Here is a 23959-nt window from a genome sequence, read left to right on the forward strand (position 1 = left end):
AGTATAGGATTTATAACACCATGCACAGACTTAATTTATGTACTCAGTCATGTTTTCTGAATTGTTTGGTTCATTTGGGTTTATATGGTTGTCTTTTGGTTGAAAGGGATGTATTTTGGTTGATGAGGTGTCCTTTTGGTTAGAAAATAATATGGGATACAGTATGGAAATAGAACTTCAATCAGTTTGAAATTCAGAAAATTTCTAATGCTGTCCATTTTCCCTCTCTGGTTGAAGTATTTCAATGGTTTTCTTTTTAAACTAAGTTTTAGATTTTCACATTTTTATACTTCTGTGTTGTTTAGTTAACTTTCTGCATAACCCAAAACTTTTAGTCTTCTTATTAAAAACATCCTGTGTTTTAATACTGCATCCTTAACATGTATATATGTTTATTATGTATGGAAAATGAACTTTCAAAAAAAAAAATAGTCATTTTATCTTAACCTTACCAACATGAAGAAATCAGCATTTTTTTGCAGAATTTTCTTAAAGAAACCACATTATAAAAGTGTAATTGGTTTCAAGATTATTGTGGCATATTTAAGAAATGAACAAGATTATGTTGTTGGTTGGGTTAACATAAAACTAGTTATTTTTAAGGACATTTGAAAATATGAAATGAACATCCTTATTTATTTTGCATGCAAAGTTTAACCTGTACAAATTATATCCATATGTATACAGGACTCATTATACCACAAATTAGGCTAGTTTTATTCCTTTAGCTATTATCTCTAAATAACAGTTGAATGCAACAATAGCAAAATGACATTGGGTTTTAAATTATTCAGTGACAATTAATTTTATGCTCGATGTTTTTTAGACTTAAAAAAAAAATGACACCACAAGGCCTCTTACATTTCAGTTAGCTTCCTTGCACACATGACTTGTTTTATATAATAATATTGTCCGTTTCAATAGCATTATAATATTTTACCATAATACTTCCATATCCATTATAATCAAGGAGAAGGATGTGTTTTATATGCATTTTGTGCAGATTGTATAATTAGCTGAAGTCTAACAATCGAAAACGTGAACCTTCATTGCCTGTTTTAATTATTGGTTGATGTAACGTAGAGTATTTTCAGTTTTGTCCCAAAGGCGGCACTCGTAGCACCATAAGGCAATTTATTTTTGCGACCAAATTATGAATTTTGTTTTGAATTTCAGCCGTCTGTGGAAAATTCTTGTGATTTTATAAAAGGCAGTTTAGACTAGACAGTAATCAAATGTTGTTGATGAAAAGATTGGCTGCTTTATTAAGTTTTTGCTTTGTAGCAAAAATGATTTGATGGGGATAAAATTCTCGACAGAAGTTCTCTGACAGATTTAGATGAAATGAAGCTGAAAATACCACATTTGAATCATTTGTCAAAATCATACCTGGCTCTAAAAAAATACTATATATTTCTGTTATAGCTGAAGAAATTGATATGAAAAGAGCTTTTGAACTAGATTACACCTTTTTTGTCTCGGCATGGGTTGGCTAACATCTTGTTTTATTATTATGAAGCATATCTTAGATACCTTTCTGTGTGTGTTTTTTTTAATCCAAGGGAAGTAACTCTCATATAATTTCACTAAAGAATGGTTGAACAATTTCATCATTGTTTCAGATTGAAACTAGTGTGCTGAGACAAAAATTATTATTTTTTTTCAGTATGCTGATTATTAAAGTTTGAATCATAAATTCTGTTTAAGTATAATAACAAATACTCAAATAGTTGCGAGTGCTTTAGTGCGGTTATATGAGGGTTGTCCCATGGATTTATGTGAGAGTACAAGCACTTATGGTTGTTTTCTTGAATATTTGCTAACCAAAGATTCCATAAGCACCTGTCTGTGTTTTAGCTTTTTATATACTTAGATCTCTCCATGTTCTATCTTTTCTCATTTTCCAAAGAATATTGATGTAATGTAAAATAAAAAAGTGGAAAATCACAGGTCGCTCAACACGACATTAACAAAAATGTTGCAGGCTTGGTAAAGCATCAATTCAGTATAATGGAAACCATCAAATTCAACACTTTTAATAATTTTTGTTGAACTTTAGGATAGTTTTAGATTCGGGAATAAACTAACAATGTTAAAACTGTACCTAGTGTCAACATCCATTTTTTTTGGTAATGAGAAATGATTTTAAAAATCTCACTACAAAGGTGTTTCCTTTCAAACTTGATTACATTCATTTTGTCAGACTTGTTTTTTACTATTTATTTTCTATTTTAATTTTATATACCTGCACAAATTTTTATATAAAAAATGCTGAAATTTTGCTATTAGTTGATTATGTTTTGTGCATCATTTTAAAATATAGCTCCTATGATTAAAGGAACAGCTTTAAAAATGTATTGAAATTTGCAGAATGAACAGTTTGATGATATTTACCAAATTTAATTTTTAAGTCTAATATCAGCTTGACAATTTTAAGAAGATGAGAATATCTCTATACATTTCCTATAAAAGATTTTTTTTTTTTAAAGTTTTTCGCAGGTTATTAAAATTCTATTGTTCAGATTTTAACCATTCATGTGCTTTTTATTCAATATTTTTAATACTCTGTCATAACCTTGTTCACTGTGGAAATGCTAGTGTATGACCAATAGGTACATAAGGCAAAATTTGAAAGTCTTTTGAAAGGAAAAAGTTGTTATAAACCTTTGTTTAGAGAAATGTTTATATGTTACAATGGAGGGATCTAAGAAACCGCAGATTAAAGAATACTAATTGGTTTGCATGTTTTTCTTTATTTTTGATGTTTGAGGCTGGTGCCAACAAGACGGCCATGGCTATCCCTCCTACGGTTGTGCCGAGTGCCGGGCAATACCCCCCTATGTTGGTTAGTGGTAATCTTTTCTCTCTCACATTCAAAACGTGTAACACGCATGGCTTGCTTGATACATATAATGACAAAAACAATTATTTAGGAATGAATTTTTCAGTTGTATTTCATGGCACTTAACTTTCAAAAAAATTTAAGTAATAGAGTAAAAGCTGTATGGGTAAGTAGTATTTCTTGTTTTGGCGATATGATTTTTTATTCAAGAAATTTCTATTTAAAGTAAATTTTAGTTTGAAATACTTTCACAGAACTTGATGTAACTAGCCGTTATTGAAATTTTTAAAGAGAGGTTAGAAATTTTTTGCAAATATTTAAACGTAAATAATATAAAAAATACTCAAGCCATGTGTGTTAAGTTTTCTAGCTAGTTCTTAAATTCTCAAATTTTGTGAAAGAAGAAAAAAGTCTATAAATTTGAAATAATGCTAGAAAATCAACAGCATAATGCCAGCCATTTTGTCAGAATGATATTTTATGATGCTGTGTCTGTATACATTTTCCATAAAAAAAGCTTAAAAATACAAAATTTTATCGTATTTCAATGGAATAGGGCTGGATGGGGCTGCAAGTTACTTTTTGACTTACAAAATGGCTGTTCATTAAATTTCTGTTTGTCAGACAAACTCTATATTTGGTATACACAAGAACTTGCAGTTTGCTGTATAGCTCAAAGCTATGAGGAAGGCATGTGTTTTTTTGTGGCTGTTAATTGCAAGATGACATATATTTGCTTTTCTGGTTTATATATGCCAAATGTTTTGCTAAGCACATTTGTGTAAAGTCTTGACAAAAAATGTGTGTTTTATGCATAGATAAGACATGTGCAAGAAAAAAGAATGGTTTATACTGACTTATAGATACTAAATTTCAAGGGCTGAACAGAAAATTGTCATAACTCAATGAATTCAAAGAACAGATAACAACAATTTCCTGTTCATTCCTCGATTAATGAATGATATGAAAAAGAAAAAACTATGTTGGTAAGCTTCATATAAGCACACATTTTGTGAAGACCTTGCAAAACATGCTATAATTTGTGTGAATTTTGCTACATACTGAACTGATAGAAAGCACAGTAGTCAAGTAGAAAATGTATCCTATTTATTTCATTTATTCACTTCTGAAATATCAATAATACACATATAATATACCGTACATGAATTTTATTACTATACATTATGTCTTACATACTAAAATCAGATATAAAGATGTGATTATAACTATGAATACCTTATCAAAAGTCACAAAACTTAAACCTCATTAAATCTGTACTTAATAAATGTATAAGAATAAATCATTAGACAATAATTTTACATCAGGTGATTTAATTGTTCTATTTAATTGAAGAAACTGTAAATTGAATAATTTAATTTTTGAGCTAATCATTTCACTTCATAAATTGTTCTAAATAAAATATAATATATATAATAAAAATCTGCGTGTTTTTATCCTGATGAAGGAGTAGGATACTCCGAAACCGGTTGATCAAAATAAATAAATAAAAACTTTTTCTGGTGTTTGACGTCTTGTCCTGTCTGTTTGTATTTATTGTGTTTAAATAAAATATACATTAAAAAAGATGGCAGAAAGTCCAAATACCATATACCCTTCTATAAACACCCCCAATTAAATTTGATAACTTTGTTGTTCATTTCACTGTCAGACATGCTCCTTTACCTTTACCACTGGCATCAGTGTACAAGTAGAACAAGTAAAAGACCCTTTTAAATAACCAAGAGCTGCCATGTGGATACTGGACCATTGGCAGTAAGCACATTCATTTTTAAATGTTATAATTGGTTCAGCAGTATCAGAAAAATTAGGAACAAAACATCTGTAATAGTTACATATTCCTAAGAATGATCTGACCTCAATCACCCAGGATAAAACTTGGAACTTTTGACAGCTTTAAGTTTCTTTGGATTTGATTTTATGTTAAGTATTCATTGGCTGAGTAACATGCTGTAAATCCATTTTTTTCAGTTTTGAGATGTACATATTTTGAATTATTGTAATCTGATCTTGATTTCATCTCAAACAAGGTTTTATCTCAAATTCAGTCTACCATTATTCGACAGCTTGACCTGAAATATAAATGAAAACTTATTGAGTATTTCCAAATTTCGATTATCACCCTCCATAAAAGTAAAATGGATCACTGTAGTTTGAAATATCTTCACACAGTAGACCAATTACGTTGAATATATATAAGGAGAGGTCACTAAATCATCACCATTCAAACTATATTTTACCTAAATTTTGACACAACACCATCATTCATTAAAAGAAAGTCAAACCTAATTTGTTAAGTAAAGTAAATTATATGAGTTTGATCCTGTCATCATATAGTAAGAAACATAGTTTTAACATAAACTCTTAATTATCAGCACCATATGAACACCATATAAAGATAGGCTTAATGTATGTATTTTAGCACTGCATATAATATACAGCTTTGCATAATTTTATAGAAGTTGCTTCAGTGTTGCACTTTGCCTTTGGGTCAGCTTATTTGACACTTAAGGCATTTGAAGGACAGCTTTGCATTTGCTTTTTTCAAGCTGAAGATGAAATGATGCTACATATTATTAGATCTCTGTTTACCTTAATTATCTTTTTGTTTTTTGGCATTGTATAATGTATTCAATGAAAGATATTATACAGGGGGTAGGGGGTTCTCCAGATAAATTGTTAACTGTGTAGCATTATTTTCCTTCATGAATCTAAATTTCAGTTCCCTCTCAAATTTTGCTATACTTCTCAATATAGTTCATACCTAAATATGCACAATGCATTAATACTGTGAAAACAGGAAAACCTTTAAAAAAATCTAATTACCATATGACTTTACAGGCACATCCCTATATTGGAGGAACCCCAACACCGACTTCCGCTGTTGCATTTAACCCATATCTCAGTGCCGGCATCCAGACTATTGCAGTTACCGGTGCACAAACAAACGGAGAGTCTCCTTCCTTAGTTTCCCAGCATCCATCTGGAGTCATTCCAACTGCGTTTTCCAGTGTTCCTACGGCAAAGTTGGCAAGGCCAGACAGACTAGAGGTAGGTCAAAAGTCGTTGCCATGGTAACAGTAATAAAGAACTTGTTTAAATGATAAGTAGTGTCTACATAGAACAAATAAATATTTCAAATTATTTTTTGCAGCATTACTTGAACAAAACTGTTGCTATGGCAATGCAGTAGTATGTGTTGATTAAGGCTAAGTGAAAGCTGTTGATAAGCCAATGTGTTTTCTAATGTTGAACTGTTGCTTTCGTTTTATACACATGCATTGTGATAAATTAGTTTCTTTATGTCCTTTTATATTATATATTTTAAAGACAGATTTATTTATACTGGATCTTAGTTTATCACCATGGTGTCACCAATGTATACATGTTACTGTTTCCATGGTAGTGCCATGGTGACAAGATATTTGCTTACTGTTTTCTGGAATATTGCATACTACATCGGGCATGACCTATAAAGATTTTTTTTGTAAATTAAGAAAATTTTAATTGTACCTTTTTCGTAACACATAACGACCTTGAACTTTTGCATAAATTTCCAGCGACCCTCGCCTTTCATTTAAGTTCTTTTTCAAAACTTTACATGTAAGAAAGTTTGACAAAAAGGGAGAAGATTTTTATAGTCGGGATAGTGAAAGTGTCAAAAATACCACAAATTGTTTGGGTGTAACTTAGATGTAGTATGTCTGTTGTTTGTAATGGTGAGGAAATTCGAATCCCTTTGCAAAAGTAGCAATAGCTGCAGAATTTTTAAGGTGCACAGAAAATTTTGCTTTATTTTCACTTTTCTTCCTTTATTTTCTTACTATGAAATTGTATCAGATACATCTTATAATGCCAAAGGAGTAAATATGAAAAAGAAAATTATAGATTGTCAAAAGACAAAAAAAAAATGTGCTTTGTGTGAAAGTTGCTAAATTGTTTGTTTCTGCCTAACTGTGAGTTAAACCTAACTATGAATTAGGTCAGAATTAATTTGATTATTTGATGAATATTTTGGTTGACCTTGTTGGAAAAATTGGAGAGGAAAAAAACAGAAAAAATGGAGGAATGCTTTTAATCATTCTGTGTTTCAAGCATTAAGTGGTAACTTACAGTTAGGCAGCATACAAAAAGATGTTTACTGGTCCTGTTAGACTATTTAAAGCATTTATGTATCGCAAAATGTGCATTAGAAAAACATATATTGGCACCTGCTATATTAACTTCAGCCAGTATAGTCCATTTAAAACCTTGCTAGTGATTAGTCAACATTAGTGCTGTAAACTAGAATGCGTTATGTGGTTATATTTGTCCTGTGAAAGTCCACAAAATATAGTTTTGTTGTCAAATTACCAAACAGGCAAAACTGTGTTTGCGAATTGAATTTAGTAACAGAAATATCTACATGTAGGAATTTTTTTTTTACAAGAGTACCAGCTTTGACGTTTCACCCTTGATAAAAAAGCGGCTTTTTTGCAATTGCTTTATATAAATGCTTAAAGTATTCTAACACTGCATAGCAAGATATCACACTGTCTTAATTAACACCCACATGTAGGCCAACCTTGTTTTCAAAGAAATTATTGTTGAGTGAGTCTTAACAGATTCTATCAAAATCTCTTTCTATATTTTTGGAACCAGTTTTGGACTTTCTGTGATCTTGCTTCAAGAAAATTACCATGAACTCCTGATTTGGGTGTTAATACTGACAGTTACAACTGTGGGTATTATTGTACACTTTCCCTTTTTCATCTGTTCTCAACTTTTTCCCTATATCTTGCTTTTATGAATTGTAGAGAAAGATAACAAATACCTCATAATTATGTAAAAAGGAAATGTAAAGGAAAGCAACATGCAGAATGATGTAAGTGTAAGACTTCAGTTAAGATAAAGATATGGTTAGCACAAGAAATGAAGCTAGAAAATTTTGTTTAGAGACAAAGCTACGTAAATGTGGTTAGGCAAAATAAAAAAGAAACAAGAAAAGAAAGAAGTTACATAAATGCTAGATGGACAAAAATGTCATTTACACTTGAAGTCATATAATTGTTTAGACAAAGAAGCAACACAAATATGTTTTGGCTTAAATGTTATTTTAAATTTTAATAATTTTATTCATATTAATGTTAGATGGACTTGAAGACACAAAAATATTATTTAGACTTCAAATAAATGTTATTTTGCAGACATGAAGCAACATCTATGTTGTTTTGCAGACAAAAAAGCAATATTAATGTAAGACAGACATGAAGCAAAATAAAAATAGTAAGGGAGACTAAGTCACAAAAGTACCAGGCAGACATGAAGCCACATTAATGAGTTTAGGCAGACTTAATGCAATGTAAATATTACTCATGAAACTGTAATTGCAAGCACAATTTTTAGTCACATGAATGTTAGGCAAACTTAAATTAAGCAGCACTGAAGCTGCATATTGTGGCGTGGCAGACTTGAAGCCAAACAATTGTAAGGCAGTTAAATAAGCCACATAAATTGTTAAGCAGACTTGAAGCTATTTACAGCATTAGACAGACCTGAAGCATAAATATAAGATTAGGAAGACTTAAAGCCACATAGCTGTCAGGTAAGCTTCAAGTCACATAAACATGATAGAAATGTGGTTAAAACAAAGATACTCATTCAAAAGCAACATGAAAGTTTCAGAAATGCACTGCACTTTTGACCTACGAAGTAATGTCTAAAATTTAGATGGGATAAGAGAAAATTTGCATAAGCTAAGCTGCATACCACAGAATAAGTTGTTGTTAATATAAATCAGACAGACCCAATGGTTTGTTGTCATGTTTCTGTGCTATAATGTGGTAGAGACATTTATCAGTGATATATGGAAATAGGCTTCTCTGATGCACAAGACAAATGACATACAAATGCCTAATAGCTATATTGGCTGGGTAGACAATGCTTTCATCTCCTGAAAGTCCATTAAACAGATTATCTGTCATGTAATGCTGAAGAAAAAAATTGGAATTTCCTTTCAGAAATATGGTTTTAATGTGAATATAGTGTGTTGAAGTCCATTACTCAGTAATTCTATCAGGGAATAAAAATCTTTTAAAATATGACTGTACCAGATCACACAGCCTTTTCACATTTAGTACTAGAAATCTGAGCTGGAAGTAATTTCATAATTACTCAAAAAATAATGTCAAGAAGTGATATAGATATTTATTTGTCAAATAAAAGGAAATTATTGTGCTTTATCGATCAGTCAGTTAAAAAAAAGCTACAAGACACAGGATCAAATGTAAGGTCATAAAACATGTCTTAACAACTTTCCATACAAGAAGAATTAAGCCATAATTGAAGTCTTTAGGAACTTTTTTCAGATGATCTTTAAAGGGAGATTACTTAATTCCCTTTGTAAAATCCACTGCAAATTTCTGAAACTTTACTGTCTTTCTTCATTCCTTTTTTTCTTGTCACAGGTATGTCGTGAGTTTCAGCGTGGTTCCTGCACACGTCAACCAAGCGAGTGCCGTTACGCGCACCCGCCTGATAATGTTACGGTTGACACATCTGAAAACTGCGTAACGGTGTGTATGGATTACATAAAAGGGAAATGTACACGGGATTCGTGTCGTTATTTTCACCCTCCTCCTCACCTTCAAGCGCAAATCAAGGCCTGTCAGCAACGAGCTAACGCAGCTGCCGCAGCGCAGGCTCAAGCCTTGGTAGGGTAATCTGACCACCGGACATCATGTCATTTACCCCACCCACCCTCTCACTGCAGCCTTCACTCTATTCTTTCTCCTTAAAAGCTGGGAGTTAGTCTGTTTTTTTTCAGTATTGAAAAAAATTGCAAACAGTTTTTCAAATATAATATTGCAGTTACTTTTTAAAAAATTTAATAGTTTGAAACAGCTTACTGTTCTTTGGAAAGGAAAACATTTTGTGAGTTGAATAATAATTTCAAAAAATGAAGTGTATATAAACTAGTTCAAATAACTCTTTCACTTTTCTTTAGATTTACTCAGACTTACTTGCAGCTATTCTTTCTGCTTTTACCTGGGAACTGCCAAACATGTTTCAATGCATCCCAGCTACGTGTTATGTCAAAAAGCAAAAAAAATGAAGAAAAAAAATTGGAAGACTTCTTTATTCTCAGAAATTTATTTCTAGGCAGATATTTTAGTTGAACCATGTTTGGTACCCATCTTAGAATCGTAGTTGCACTGCTAACTTCTGGAAAACATTATACTGGATAATCTCCTGTTGCTAGATGACTAAAAGTTAGATGCAATATATGCTTATTGTATCTGATATTTTGCGAAGCTCAAATCTTAATGCTTCGCCCTGCTTTATTATCAGGCTACCATTTAGCTATGCTTTGATTAAACTGAAATGACAGGCACTGTGATAGCTTTTCTAAAGCCCTTATAAATTAATCAGTTTTTAAAATCAGTGAAATGAACTTATATTCTAAAATCTTTTTATTTTGACTTCCACAGAAAACAATCTGTGATCCTTATTCAAAACCCACTTTAGAGGTGATTCCGTTCAACAGAACAATTGTGATATATATATATTCGCAATTTAATTTTTTTGTAACTACAGCACAAAGTAATGCAGACCAATCCAGTATAATGAGGCTTTAAAAACCCCTTTCATCTTTAAAATGTATCACAGTTTTTCCTCCCTTGAAAGCTGTCCTGTATTCATTTCATTATTTATTTCAGATCAATCTCTTTATTTCATTTTGAACTGAATTTCTTTTTCCTAAAATACCTTCCAATTCCAATCCTCTTAAATTTTATTTCATTACCGGTCTTTCTCTTTTGATCTCCAGTAAATTGTGATGCATTTTAGCTTCATCAGATTTCACAACATTTTTTTGCTGTTTTTTAGTCTTTTCTCTTTGAATTTCAACCTGAAAATCTCATAATAGCTCCAGCTATGTAAACTGAAATATCAGCAATGATTGTTTGTGAAACTTTTCTCATAGTTTTCTTGAGAAAAAAAAACCTAATCAAGATAGTTTCAGATATTTATGAATTTTCTCTCATATTTTTCTTGAACATAAAAACCTGATTTTCACATAATATTATGTTTAAAAGTTTTTAGTTTATCATATAGTAAAACTTTTTCAAGTGAAGTAGCTGAAGGTATTATGAGATTTATTTTATGAAAAAAAAATATCATAGAAACTTTCATTTTAAAATGTTGAAATTAAGACTTTAAATGTTCTCATTTTGTACGTATAATTTTCAAAATTGAATCAAATAGAGTTTTGAATGGATCATTTCAATGTGACACTCCTCAAGTTTCTATGGTAATACATTGCTACTACACAGCTAGTTTAGCTATTATTGAGAGGTGTTTTGAGTGGTACAACTTGTCCCAGTCTACATGTATTCCTTCACAAACTTTATTTGTCTTCACCCTGTTTTGGTATGGTATGTTATATCCTATCTTTTACCTATAAAACCTTCCTGTTAAACATTGTAATGAGAAACAAAATGATAGGGAATTCGGTTTCATTCTTTTATGACATTGATGTTATAAAAGTTACTTTGTCGTTCAAATTTTGTCTCATTTTTTCTGATTGGTCAGAGATGATTTCATTTCTCAAATCTAACCAATCAGAATACTTGAGCTTTTGAGCTGTAAGTAAAATTTTATAACGTCAAGGCCTGTGGTAATGGGGCAGTAGAAGCACTTGCTTATACAGCTTCAGCAGCTTACACACGCCTCTGCTTGAAGATTGACATTCAAGATATAAATCAATTATGTAAAGGAAGCTTTCTAAATATATATGTCAAATTTTGTTTTTAAAATTGTGGGATTTTTTTTTTGTGCATTTTGATGCAAAGTGTGCATCATGATTGTGTTTCGTTCAGTTTGAAATTAGAAATTTTACATCTTAGTTTCATTTTGTAACACTTCTGGTGATTGGATATATTGTATTTATTCTTACACTGTAGAAGAGCTTTTAATATCACTTTGCCTATGGTAGTGCAGTAGTGCCTTGTCTATTCACCTTCTTGACCTTCAACCTTTTGCCTCCTGCTTCCTTGACACACGAAACACGTGTACATGTTAAAAGAACTACAAAATGGTCCATACATTGATCAGTATTTCTATGTACTTGGCATGTTTTCATAATGCCAGTTGAACTTCAAGCAAATGGAAACATATGCAAACAAAAAAATGTTACAGGGGTGCATTAAGTTTCAAATATTTGTTGTACTGGGACCACAAAAATACCAATCCTGTTGTAGAAGTTTCAGAGGCCAAGTTGGGACCTTACGCATGGTCTTGTTACTATTTATGTAGCAATGTTTTTATGTACTTGTAGAATATGAAATATGACTGCAGTAATTTGTCTTTTGCTTTGTACAGTTGTTAATGAAATTATGTACCAATGTTTACATTTATCTCACGATTATATTGCTTGTATTTCAATATACTCAGTTTTCTAAGGTATATTAATGTAAACATTTTGTTTTGCATAAATTCAAATGAAACTTGAGTGTTCAAATACATTATATGAAACAGATGAAAAGAACTATTCATAAAATAATATAGCTTGTAAATATAATCAATTTCCCTCTTTTGAAAAGGTTTGAATAAATTTGATCAGCAGTATATTTGCAAAAGATGCATTGAAAATGTTTACATTAATATATCTTGATGATTTTTATTGTTCAGCTTACTGGCTTGAATTAGTTTCTCCTAGATGAATTATGCTAATCTTGCAAGGAACAGCTTTTAACGTATCAGCAGGGAAAACCCCACCTACCAGTACCACAATTGTACAAAAACAGCTAAGGCATTCCAAATGATGCACTTCCTGGATACATGGTGTCATGTGACTGGCTGAACAGCATGGAGGCAGCCATTTTGAATTTCTTCTTGACCTGCCCTTCAAAATTAAGCCGAAATAAAGATTATTTTTGTTGCAGGAGTATGAGGACAAACTTTTTTTCATTTCAGGAAAAAGCTTTTGTTTGCTTTACACTAAAATCAAATGAGTTGTCTTAATTCAAATATTTTGCATCTTTTTTTGGACAAAATTGATCTATTCCTCTGACCTCTTAGCTATATTTACACATTTTAACCTTGACCTTTGCACTCAAGTTTTAAAATTTCTTGCCAATGCTTAGGTGTTGAATTTGATCCATAGTCTATTGTACAAGCTAATTGGCTTTATGAATAGATTTTATTTTTCTATTTTTCCAAACCATCATTCATTTAGCAAAAGTGTTATAATTTGAGCTTTTACATTTTAGAATATCATTTTTGTAACTGTTGCTAAGTACTTGTTGCTAAGGACAGCGGCATGTTCAGTTTTGTCTGAAGCTTGATAAACATGCTAGGATGAACTCTTTGTAAATATGTCAGAGATTAGACTGCATTTGGGATAGCAAAGGTGCAAAACTGCTGTGAAATTTTTCATTTGGTAGATTCCTGTCTTTAGTACTCCATTTGCTTGCGAATTTTTCAAGATTTTCCACTAACAATCTAAGCTTCACATGAACTGCTTTCGAAAAAAAAAAAAAATTGAATACAAATTAACAAAAATGGTCTCTGTGCAGTAGTTGTCTATTGGCTGTTCTATAAAAGTTAAGGCTTCACAAAAAGCGTTTCTTATGAGGACGCAGAATATTTTTAACTTCCACAAAGAGTCATTCTCGCATGAAACACACATAACCAATTTATAGTTTTTCTCGTTATGGGAGAAGTTACATTACAGCATACAAAATTACCGCAGTACCAAAACTATTGGATGGAGATAGATCATAAAAATTAATATCTTATGCATGTTGGATTGAACATTTTTTACCGATGGTGCTATTTTATTTTTATTTTCATCACAACCACTACTACCCATAATGCCTTGTGCTGCTGTGCTTGCTGTTGTCATGTGCCGCCAATTCCCGCCAAAATCGCCAACATTACGGCCAATCAAACATCCTTGACAATGTTGTACAAACATTCGTACGTTGTGCTACATCTCTGCTAATTTTTTCAAAAAATTAGCCACAAGTGGTCGAGGTATTGACGGGCAAGAAACGACCTCGTGACCCAAGCGAGGATCTTATGCTGGTACTTGTAACTTCAAATCATTTCTAAAATTTTCTAAGACCTGTTCCAGTGCATTTCAGTTATTAATTATTTCATAATTGTGTTTTGGGAAATTTGACTTAAATTTAAATGATTATACAATTTGCATTTACATTCTTGTCAAAATTTTGCAATTTTATGTCGTTTAACTAAGACACAGAATGCTTATTATGAAACAAATGCATATTAAAAACTTGATATGTTCTTCCTTAAATTGAAAAGAAAGCTACATTTTTGAAAAAATTCAGTCAGCCTTTAAAAATTGCTTAAACTTCAAAATTGTAGTATTTGCATATGGCAGTAACAGGTCTCAGAAAATTACTTTTTGAAAAGAAAAAGTAAAAAGTTAAAGAAAAACAAAAATAAAATTTTCCCATCATGCTTTTCGCATGTAGATGTAGTCAGCTTAGGATGAAATTGCACAGTCACATGACAACGTATATTGTGTATAAACGTATTACTCCGCTCTATTTTCTGCTTGTAGAGTTTATTTCATTCTTTAATACTACACAACGTGTATATTGGTGATATGAGTTTAACTCTTTAATTTGACCTTTGTATACAGCTTAAATATTTGATGGTGGTGTAGTGATATTTGGTGTGAATAAAAAGAATCATTGCTTTTCCTTTTCATTTTTTGTTGCTTGATCATATTTTTGCGTAATTTACATTACATGTCCTCAAAATCTTACAGTTGGAAAGTAGTTCCCATTCATTTAATGAATCTTAACCATATTACTGCATAGTCATCAGCTTTCTATAATCAATCAATGATTATGAAGAAATCTTTTTACCTTACTAATTATGTTACCAAAATCATCTTACATATATATATATGACTATTTTGGTAATGTAATTGGTAATGTAAATTAGATAGAAATGCTCTTTAGTGAAGTTAAAATTTTAAGATTTTTTTTCACCAGTTAAAATATGTTAATTTATTTGTGAAAAACAGAAGTTAAATATTTTATTTATTGAATTTCAATCAATTCATCTATTAATAATCAAGTAATGCTTTTACTATTCAGAACTGCATGATGTATTACTCTACTCACATTTCATTATAAATTTACCATAATTTTTTCATGAAAAATTGCTTGAAATAAACAGGAATGTCATTTGACTAAAAATAAAATAACATTCTAATCACTTAAAAGTAGAAGCAGTACCTGGTGTTCTGTGCCTACTCTAATTTTGATATAAGCTACATGTGCAACAGCGACCAAAGGTAAACAATGAATTGTATCAGTCTATATCACAAAACAAATGAAAGGTGATCAAAGAAAACCTGCTGATTGAAGAGAAAGTTCTAATACATTTTTATGGAAACATTTAGTTTTAAAATGTTATACTTTAGAAATCCCAACATTCCTGCTCCTGAAATTTGGAAAATGCTCACTGTCTTCGTTGTTTGGCAGCTTCTAAAAATTCCAGTTCAGAGTTTTTGAGCTAGTTGTATTTTTGTCTGTAGTGCCAGTTAGTAAATTCATCTACTAAGAACTATGTAAGAGATGTTTGCTGAAAAATGTTGGAAAATCTAGATTATATTTAAGTAATTAAACTTTTCACAATATGATCCCAGTTCAGGTTGTTGTTTTTTTACTTATGATAGGGCAGGGTACTAGACTGTTTTAGCTATGTTGAACTTAAATAATGCAATACATACAGTTTCTTTGAAATTTCTGCTCTAAGAGGTCCAAGCAGAGTTGCATTTCCTTTGATCAGTTATTTTTCTTTGATACCAAATGCTAATAACTATGTGAGTTTGTAAAACTTTTCTGATTAGATTTGTTTTTGGGAAATATATACACATTTGCATGTATTTCAAAGCATTCAACTTGATACTTACATTTTGAAAGTATTAGTCACTGTAATAATAATATTAATAATAATAATAATGACTTTATTTATTGAGGCAACACTATTAGGCATGCCCAGTCTTCCAAGTGGGCCTCAAAATTATGTACAAAATTTACAAATAGATAGACAGAAATACAGTCTGTATTTGAAGGACACTGTCTTCATGTCTATTTTATGAAGCTGTCATTTTTATGTTTTTGTACAAAACAAAAAACAAACACATTTACAGACATTATCAAGTATAATACTTAAAGTAGTATACAGTTACAGAGGTCATTGGTTTAAAATCCCCAAACTTCTCAAGCAGCTTTAGAAAATTACCATTAGGTACATTGTATACTGATATGTTCAAAAACAAATTAAATGCTTATGAAGCAGCTTTGGCTGTTTTTTTTTTGTGTCATAAACTGTGCTGACATTTTCAGTTTCAGTTCATAATGAAACTTGTTCAAAAAACATATTGCAGAATGTGAGCATCTGTAACCAGACATGAAAATCATGAGAAATTATTATAGAAATATCAAAATATAGCAGTCCCAGTTTCTTTGCAAAATAATATGGTGTCTTGCAGTTAAGCATTTTGTGCTATTTCAGTAAGTCCTGTTACAATGACACTTGATTCTATTATGACACTTGATGTCAATGAAACTGTTATGAGAAAAAATTGAGACAGTGTAGTTCAAAGGTCACAAACTAAGTCACTTATGTTAATAATGTACTTAAATTCATTTAGAAGTAATAATAGTGTAGTAAGAAGATTTATTCCTTTTAATATTACGTCACAAATAACAGACGGATAAGGCAAGGAACAAAAAATGTGGTTATTTAAAAAGAATAATTGTTCATTTCCCTAAACAGTATTATCTCAGATTTTTTTCATATGTTTGATGATTTTATTTACCTGTGTTTTTTTTTGTTACTAATATGAGTTAAAATTTATCAGTACTTGCCACCATCAATACTTAGTCAAGCTGTTTATAGAGGAAGTGCGTGATTTTTTTCGTGTAATCGATGCTAAATCGTGGACTTTTCACGCTAATGCATGTTGGCTGGAATATAAAAACTGAATTGGCTTGTGTATTATTAGAAACTAAGACCAGTATTTATTGTTTGGATATTATAACGAAATTTTGCTAGAAACTGCTTGTTTTTTGTCCATTTCCGTATTTTTATCTGTCCTTTTGGAAAGCTTTTTTTGCCGTGTAGAAATTTGACCGTTTTTTATAATATTTGATACAGTTTGCACTTTCAGCAAAGGATAAGAAATATTTTCAATTTGTCATGTGATTTTGCATTTTGTTTTTCATTCAAGGCAGATTTTCCCCATACAGAATTGATTACAGGTTACACTTTATTATGTGTAACGTTCTTGATGAATTAAAGATTGAGAGACTTGTACATCTAGCTGGTTACATAAAATGAATTTGTGCAGGCCTCCTTTTGCCTTGAGGGTTTCTAAACTGAGCAGATTTTTGTTTGTAAGATTTATAAATGGTATAGTCTTTCAAACATGACAGTTGTCATGCGCTTGTCTAATTTAATATTATAAGTTTTAGTAATACTTTTGTGCATTAAATAAAATGTTAAGAGAAAATTGAAAACTTCATTGAAAGTCTGCCTATGGATGAAAATCTGAAGATTTACAAGATTTTTTGATTTGGACATCTTTAATTGCAAGGGTGTGTCTTCAGTAGGGGGTGTCAAGGGGATTATATGTTTTGTACATATCACACCCATAAGTAAACAGAATCCATATTTGCTTGAAAGAAAGCTCAAATATAATTTTACTCTGTGTTTTGCACTCAGTGATGGTTTAATTTGTTTGCTTATTTCTGCTTTATATAGTATACATTCATTTAGAATTGTAGACTCGGTAGGACATATTTTGGCAATACTGAAGGTGGTAGGATGTTAATGTTTTAGTACCAGAAGAAATTGATCATCACAGAAGCACATGTAAGACACAATGTGCAACTTTTGTTAAACCTGTGTCAAGTTATTTATTGTTTAACAAGTGAAAAAGTTGCCACTTTTGACAGAAAGTGCCAAGAGTCAATGAACCTTGTTTGTCATAAATTAATTAATTGCACTGCAGGCATTTGGGTTTTTAAAGAATTTCAAAAGAAAAGTCTATGTACATTACACAGAGTAAAATGTATCTGGAGCAACAATTGGTAGAATTCTGTCCTGTTATACATTGGACAGCAGCCTACAGTAAAACCAGAATCCTGTCACTCAAATTGCTGAATAAATATGAAAGCCCCGCCCTCTTTAGAAAAATCACTCATGTGTGAAATATACAGGAGTCAATCAGAATTGGTGCTTCATAAAGTGCAATTTTGTTTATGACGTTGTTATTATTCTTATGTTGTGATATAAATGATAAAGTATTAAACAATTCTGAATTGTACTTTAATTAATTTGGTAGCAGTTTGCCTTGAGCAGATCATTTTCAGGGGTATGATGTATCTCCTGGATTTCCACATTTATACATTTTTCAAACCATATCATTTACTTACTCATAATTATATTGGAACATTTTAGCTTGTCTGATTTTTAAAAAAAAATCTACAAGGTACTGTCGTCACTTGATTGTCGGCATTGGTTAAATTGTTTTTTTTTAGGTTCACCTTTTCTCAAACACTGTAAGAGCTACAGCCTCGAAACTTTGCACACTTGTGTACCATCATTAGGGGACTATGTAGGCCAAATACCATAACTCTGATATGCATTTTGTCAGAATTATGGCTCTTTTTGTACTTAAAAAAAATTGAGTTTATTGGTTAAAATATTTGTTTACATCCATCTTTTCTCAAAAACTGTAAGAGTTACAGCTTTGAATATTTGCACACTTGTTTATCATCCTAAGATGACTATGTAGGCCAAGAACCATAACTCTAACCTGCATTTTGTTAGAATTATGGCCCCTTTTGTACTTACAAATTCTGAACTAGAACACTTCTTAATATACTGACCAGCACTTGCAGACGAGTGATGGCACCCATAGGCGGTGCTCTTGTTGTTTCTTAATGTATTATTTGGTACAAGATGGAAAGGTATTACAATATTTTTAGCAGACTTTGATAAAACTTGCAAACTGTCATTGCAGTGTTCTGAAATTGGTTGCTGTATGTTTTACAAATGAGTGAAAACCGTTCAAGTAATTTGAGGAATGAAAATCAGATTGTGGTAAATGACATTAGAAACATGTGCAATTGTTACAATCTGGCAAATCATCTCTCGGATTATTGTTGAGAAAGTAGTCGCTTTTCGCTTTATTTTCAGCGAAAAACTTCCAAAAAAATGATGGCAATTTGAAACTGTGTGCAGCATTAAAAGTGTATTAGTTTGGGAAGGGGATGCTGTTTAAATAATATGGGTCAAAGTTGATTAAGGATGTGGGTAAACAACTGCTGAAGTTGTTGTCATCATTCAGATTTATATAACAGACAATAGAGTTGTCCAAATCCTTGATACCACTGATATATTGTATTCATATTTTTCATATTTATTTGGTTTGCAACTAGGGAGACTGGTGAGGCAATTGGGTGGTTATGTTTATCTTTCAGTCGCAAGTACCTGGCATGGTTGGGCAGTATAAACGTGTAGCGGTGGCCGATGCGAAGGGTTTACCTATGTATCAACCGATCTCGAATATGACGTCCTATCAACAGGCGATAGCTGCAATGCAGTTAAATCAGCCACAATACATACCGGTGTCTTGTAAGTACTTGTGTTCTATAAAATGTCCACTAAATATGTCAGTGTGCACTTTGATATTAGTTTTCACTTAATGAAATGTGAAATTTGTCTGGATAGATCTTGTTATGGATCTAAACACCTGTGACTTTTCTTGTCCTATTTAATTATGTCTCCCACCACACAGTGGTGTGGGAGACATATTGATTTACTCCAGTCTGTCTGTCTGTCTGTGTGTGTGTCTGTCACAAAGCTTGTCCGCACTCTAAGTTGAACATTTCTCATCCGATTTTCACCAAACTTGAACAAAATGTGTTTGACCATAAGACCTCGGCCAAGTTCGATAACTAGCCAAATCGGTCCAGGCGTCCTGGAGTTATGGCCCTTGAATTACCAAAAATCAGTCTTTTTACTCTTGTCCGCACTCTAATTCGAATATTTCTCATCCAATCTTCACCAAACTTGAACAAAATGTGTTTGGCCATAAGACCTTACCCAAGTTCGATAACTAGCCAAATCCACCCAGGCACTTTTCATTTATGGCCCTTGAATTACTGATTGGATCCACTCATCCAGACCATCTAATTGGATCCACTCGTCTAAAACATCTAGAGAAACTAACATTTTTCATCATCTAAGGGGCAGTTGTGGGAGACATGCGCTTTTCTCAAAAGCATCTCTAGTTTATGTTGGTTTTGTAACTGGAACTAAATTGTGTCATTAGAACATCTAAGTACAATAGCGTGAAAATATTATTAAGAAATCTTGTATTGAGGTAGTAAAATGGTGATGATGATGATGATGATGATGATGATGATGATGATGATCAAGAGAAGGTTTTATGCAGTTTTTATTGACAGAATATTGTGTAACAAATAGAAATAATATTCTGAGTGTTTATGAGGGATACAAATACAGTTACTATACATACACAAATAGAACCTGTAGCTTAATTTCACTTGATAATTATGGGAATTTTAATTTGGTTTAATAAAAGTTGTAATTTTGTTTTGTTAGCAGATGAACATGTACAATTATTTTATCTGGAACTATTCATGGCTTATCATTGGTTGGTTTTTGCAAGTTTTCAAACCCCCAAAAATATTCTGTTTTGTAAAAAGGCCATAATACAAAATATCTAATAACTGTACAAGTCATGATCATCTGTTCTGTTATTTAACATTATGATAGTTTATTACCATTCATATATTTTCTGTAACATTTTTTAATTTGACCTTTCTTGTGTCACCATGCAGGGTGTGCGTGTTTGGGATGGGGGGATTCAACCATTTTTAGTATGCCTCAAACATTTGCATTTAAATACTTCAAACTGGAAAACAGTGTTATATAACTTAACCCTTATCATGCTGGACGCAACTGATTCTACCTTTGCGACCAGTGTAGATCATGATCAGCCTGCACAGATCATGATCTGCACTGTTCGCTGTTCAGTCAGTATCTTTTTGGTATGCACCCCTTTTAACAGTTAATGGGTTAATGGTACTGTTCAGATTGAAAGGAGGACAAGTTAATTCTTGAAAATTAGCAGGGTTAGGAAGTATTGGCTGTAATTTGAAATAGAAAGTCTGGGTTTAACTTTTCCAAGGGTATTATGTTACTTGTGCAGAAATTTAGAAACACCTCATGGTTAACAAGAAAGGGAAAGGGTGTATTAATATTTTATTTTAAGTTGCAATTTTAACCTTAACTGCTTTTTATTAACATAAGTGCCATTTCAGTGCAAATTAAAAAGCACTGGAAAGTTTATTTTCTGGTTTGCTGCTACATATATTCAAATATACATTTAGAAATTCACAACTTTCTAAATAAATTGCAAAACCTAGAGAAAGTGGTTGTGTATCAGAATGGATATATATATATATATATGGAACCTGGTGCATATCCCATAAATTGATTCGTAGCTATAGCACTGAAATGGCACTACTACTTAGTTGACACACTAGCTAACATTTGTGTTGTATTTATCTTTTATTTCATGCTCGTTGCACCTGTTCATCTGTTCGTGTGCTTTATTGCTTCAACACCTACTCTCACACCTGCATGTGTATTAAAAAAAAACTCGCCGCTGCTTGACCAAAAAAAATACAAAAAAAAACATTTGCCATAAATTACACAAATATTGACACTAAATAAAATTGGCCTGCCCGTCTGCATGGCGGTGGTCATGACACAACTGTCGTCATGGTAACAGTACCGATGGTTGTTGCCCCGGAGATGGCAACAGCGATGGTGACGGGCCCGCTTCCAGGGAGCATTGTAGCCAGCAATGCACATAGTGTTAATTACTTTGATGATAATAAACAGGTATAAGACTAAACTTCAATTTTTTTCTTTGTTTTTTTTTTTCCTGTAAATCAGGGAAATACATTCAGACGTCATTTCAGTTTAGGAACGGACTTTGAAATGAAAATCGGAAAGCAATAGTATTTATCATTCCTTGAATGTAACATTCTAAAAGCCCGGTTTTTTTTTTCAACTTTAATATTTGAAGTCACAGTTCATCTTAAGCCTATCGGAATGATTTTGTATTATTTATATTATGGTAGATGCTTTAGTGTTTCCCTGATATGCAGATTTATTACTTTTTGAAAAATAAATGCCGATTATAAAGGGATAAAAAGTGGAAATTTGGCCAAAGTTATCATTAGAATTTGAGTGAGGGAGGGGATGTAGTTTTGAGAATACCAAGAGTCTTATGTAACTGCTGTTTCAGAAACGGCAGTTTTGGGGAAAAAAGACTGTAACTTTTAGATGCTTCAGTGTCTCAATGTAGTCATCCAGTCTTGCATGATTCTGTATATTGTAAAGTACAAAGTTAACTAGAATTCTAAATGTAGTCCTGTACTTCCCTTCAATTATACCTAGGACATGCCTGAAAATCAACTTTTATCCTTCTAGAATGGAGAATACAGTCCTGATTTCCTTTTGTTTGAAAGTATTTGTCTGCAGTTCTATTTTTGGTGGTCTGTGTCATCCTGTAGACTGGTTACACACATGAGACAGTAGGCTGGTTACAAATATGAAATTGTAGACTGGTTACAAATACAAAACTTCAAATTGGTTACAAATATAAAACTAGACTGGTTAAAAATACAAAACTGTACACTGGTTAAAAATACAGAACTGAACACTGGTTCAAATAGAAAATCTAAGTTTAGAATTAGTTAGATTCAGAAGTCTCTAAACTGATTGAAGTAGATTCTGTACTTCCATAAAATATCTATGGAGGATTTGTAAAATAAGGGTCTGTGTCTTAAGGCTTGTCATACATTTTTAGAATGATAATGGGCTTTCTCAAAAAAGACATGTAATGTTTTTATGTATTCATTGACATCAAGATAAAAAATGGGAAAAGGTCTTGTATAGTGTGCATTGTTACCCATATGGTTGCAAGTTTCCCATAACAATATCCCAAATTGCCATATTACTGCATGTGGGTATATTTTGATAATTTACACATATTACACCTAACAAAGCTAGTAAAAGCAGCTTATATCTTCGGATTGCCACTAAAACCTTTTAATAAGTGCTTTGCAGTGCCGGATATCTTACAAACTAACCATCCTGTACTTTTAGTTGGAACTTTTATTTTTTACTAATTTTGCTAATTTTACTTTTTGTTTAACATGCACCTCACCAGTAGAAAATGTATCAAAATGTTGTTCTTGATGTTGTATGTTTTAGTATTGATTGCCTCCTTTTCAGAAATTAATAGATTTGGGTCAAGGGTCAGAGATAATACAAGCAAATTTATTTGCCAAGTTGTAAATTGGATTTCAATTGCTACTGAACTATTTGTATAACTGCACAATCCAAATTTTATACAACATTAAATTACATCAAATTATAAAAAGGAGGCAAGCAAACTATATACTTTGAAAAAATTTAGTCACCTTGGGAACAGAATACATGTGACCTTGACCTTGTTGCTGTTACAGTTGCTGGACACCCTCCCAGTGTGCAAAGATTTTAAGTTAGGCCTGTGTCAGAGGCCTACATGCAAGTATGTTCATGTTATTGAGGGTGAGTATCATTTACTATCTTTTGAGTTTTTATGGTACTTAAAGACCCACTAAGACTCTTTCAATACTTGCACAACATAATTTTCTTGGGGCACAACCGTCTAAATCATTAATTCTTTTTGTTAGTCTTGAAATTAAAAGTCCTTCATATGAATCACAGTCTTGCAAGAAATAAATATTTTTCTTCCTTGGGATGCATCATAGCAGTTACACCTTGGACTGCTTTACAAAATACTTTATGGCTTCTACTTATTATAAAATTAATGAAGATATTTCTTGATGTCTGTCTCCCACCATGGATGAAGTGAAGATAAAAAGTAATTTGCTTCAGTAAGAATAGAAAACTTTGACAGGTTTGGAGACAAGGAAGAAATATTGAAAGAAATCATTAAGGAAATAAAACCAACTTTCT

At 31.8% G+C, this 23959-nt stretch overlaps 1 protein-coding gene across 25 annotated transcripts in view; it reads left to right on the forward strand.

The window, feature by feature from the left end:
- Positions 1–23959, forward strand: part of LOC123554767 (muscleblind-like protein 3) — a 204864-nt gene that overhangs the window by 169921 nt on the left and 10984 nt on the right. For 13 of the 25 annotated variants that reach the window (XM_053547748.1, XM_053547746.1, XM_053547756.1 and 10 more), the window contains 7 exons: positions 2761–2845; positions 5702–5911; positions 9307–9552; positions 13862–13927; positions 19375–19528; positions 21717–21829; positions 23464–23548. In XM_053547748.1, the coding sequence (XP_053403723.1) occupies positions 2761–2845; positions 5702–5911; positions 9307–9552; positions 13862–13927; positions 19375–19528; positions 21717–21829; positions 23464–23548 (959 nt within the window). The remainder of the gene's footprint in view (positions 1–2760; positions 2846–5701; positions 5912–9306; positions 9553–13861; positions 13928–19374; positions 19529–21716; positions 21830–23463; positions 23549–23959) is intronic. The other 12 variants (XM_045345094.2, XM_053547758.1, XM_045345097.2 and 9 more) reach the window with 7 other exon arrangements.

Source organism: Mercenaria mercenaria, chromosome 7, assembly GCF_021730395.1.
Source record: "Mercenaria mercenaria strain notata chromosome 7, MADL_Memer_1, whole genome shotgun sequence".
In the NCBI taxonomy this organism is placed as follows: domain Eukaryota; kingdom Metazoa; phylum Mollusca; class Bivalvia; order Venerida; family Veneridae; genus Mercenaria; species Mercenaria mercenaria.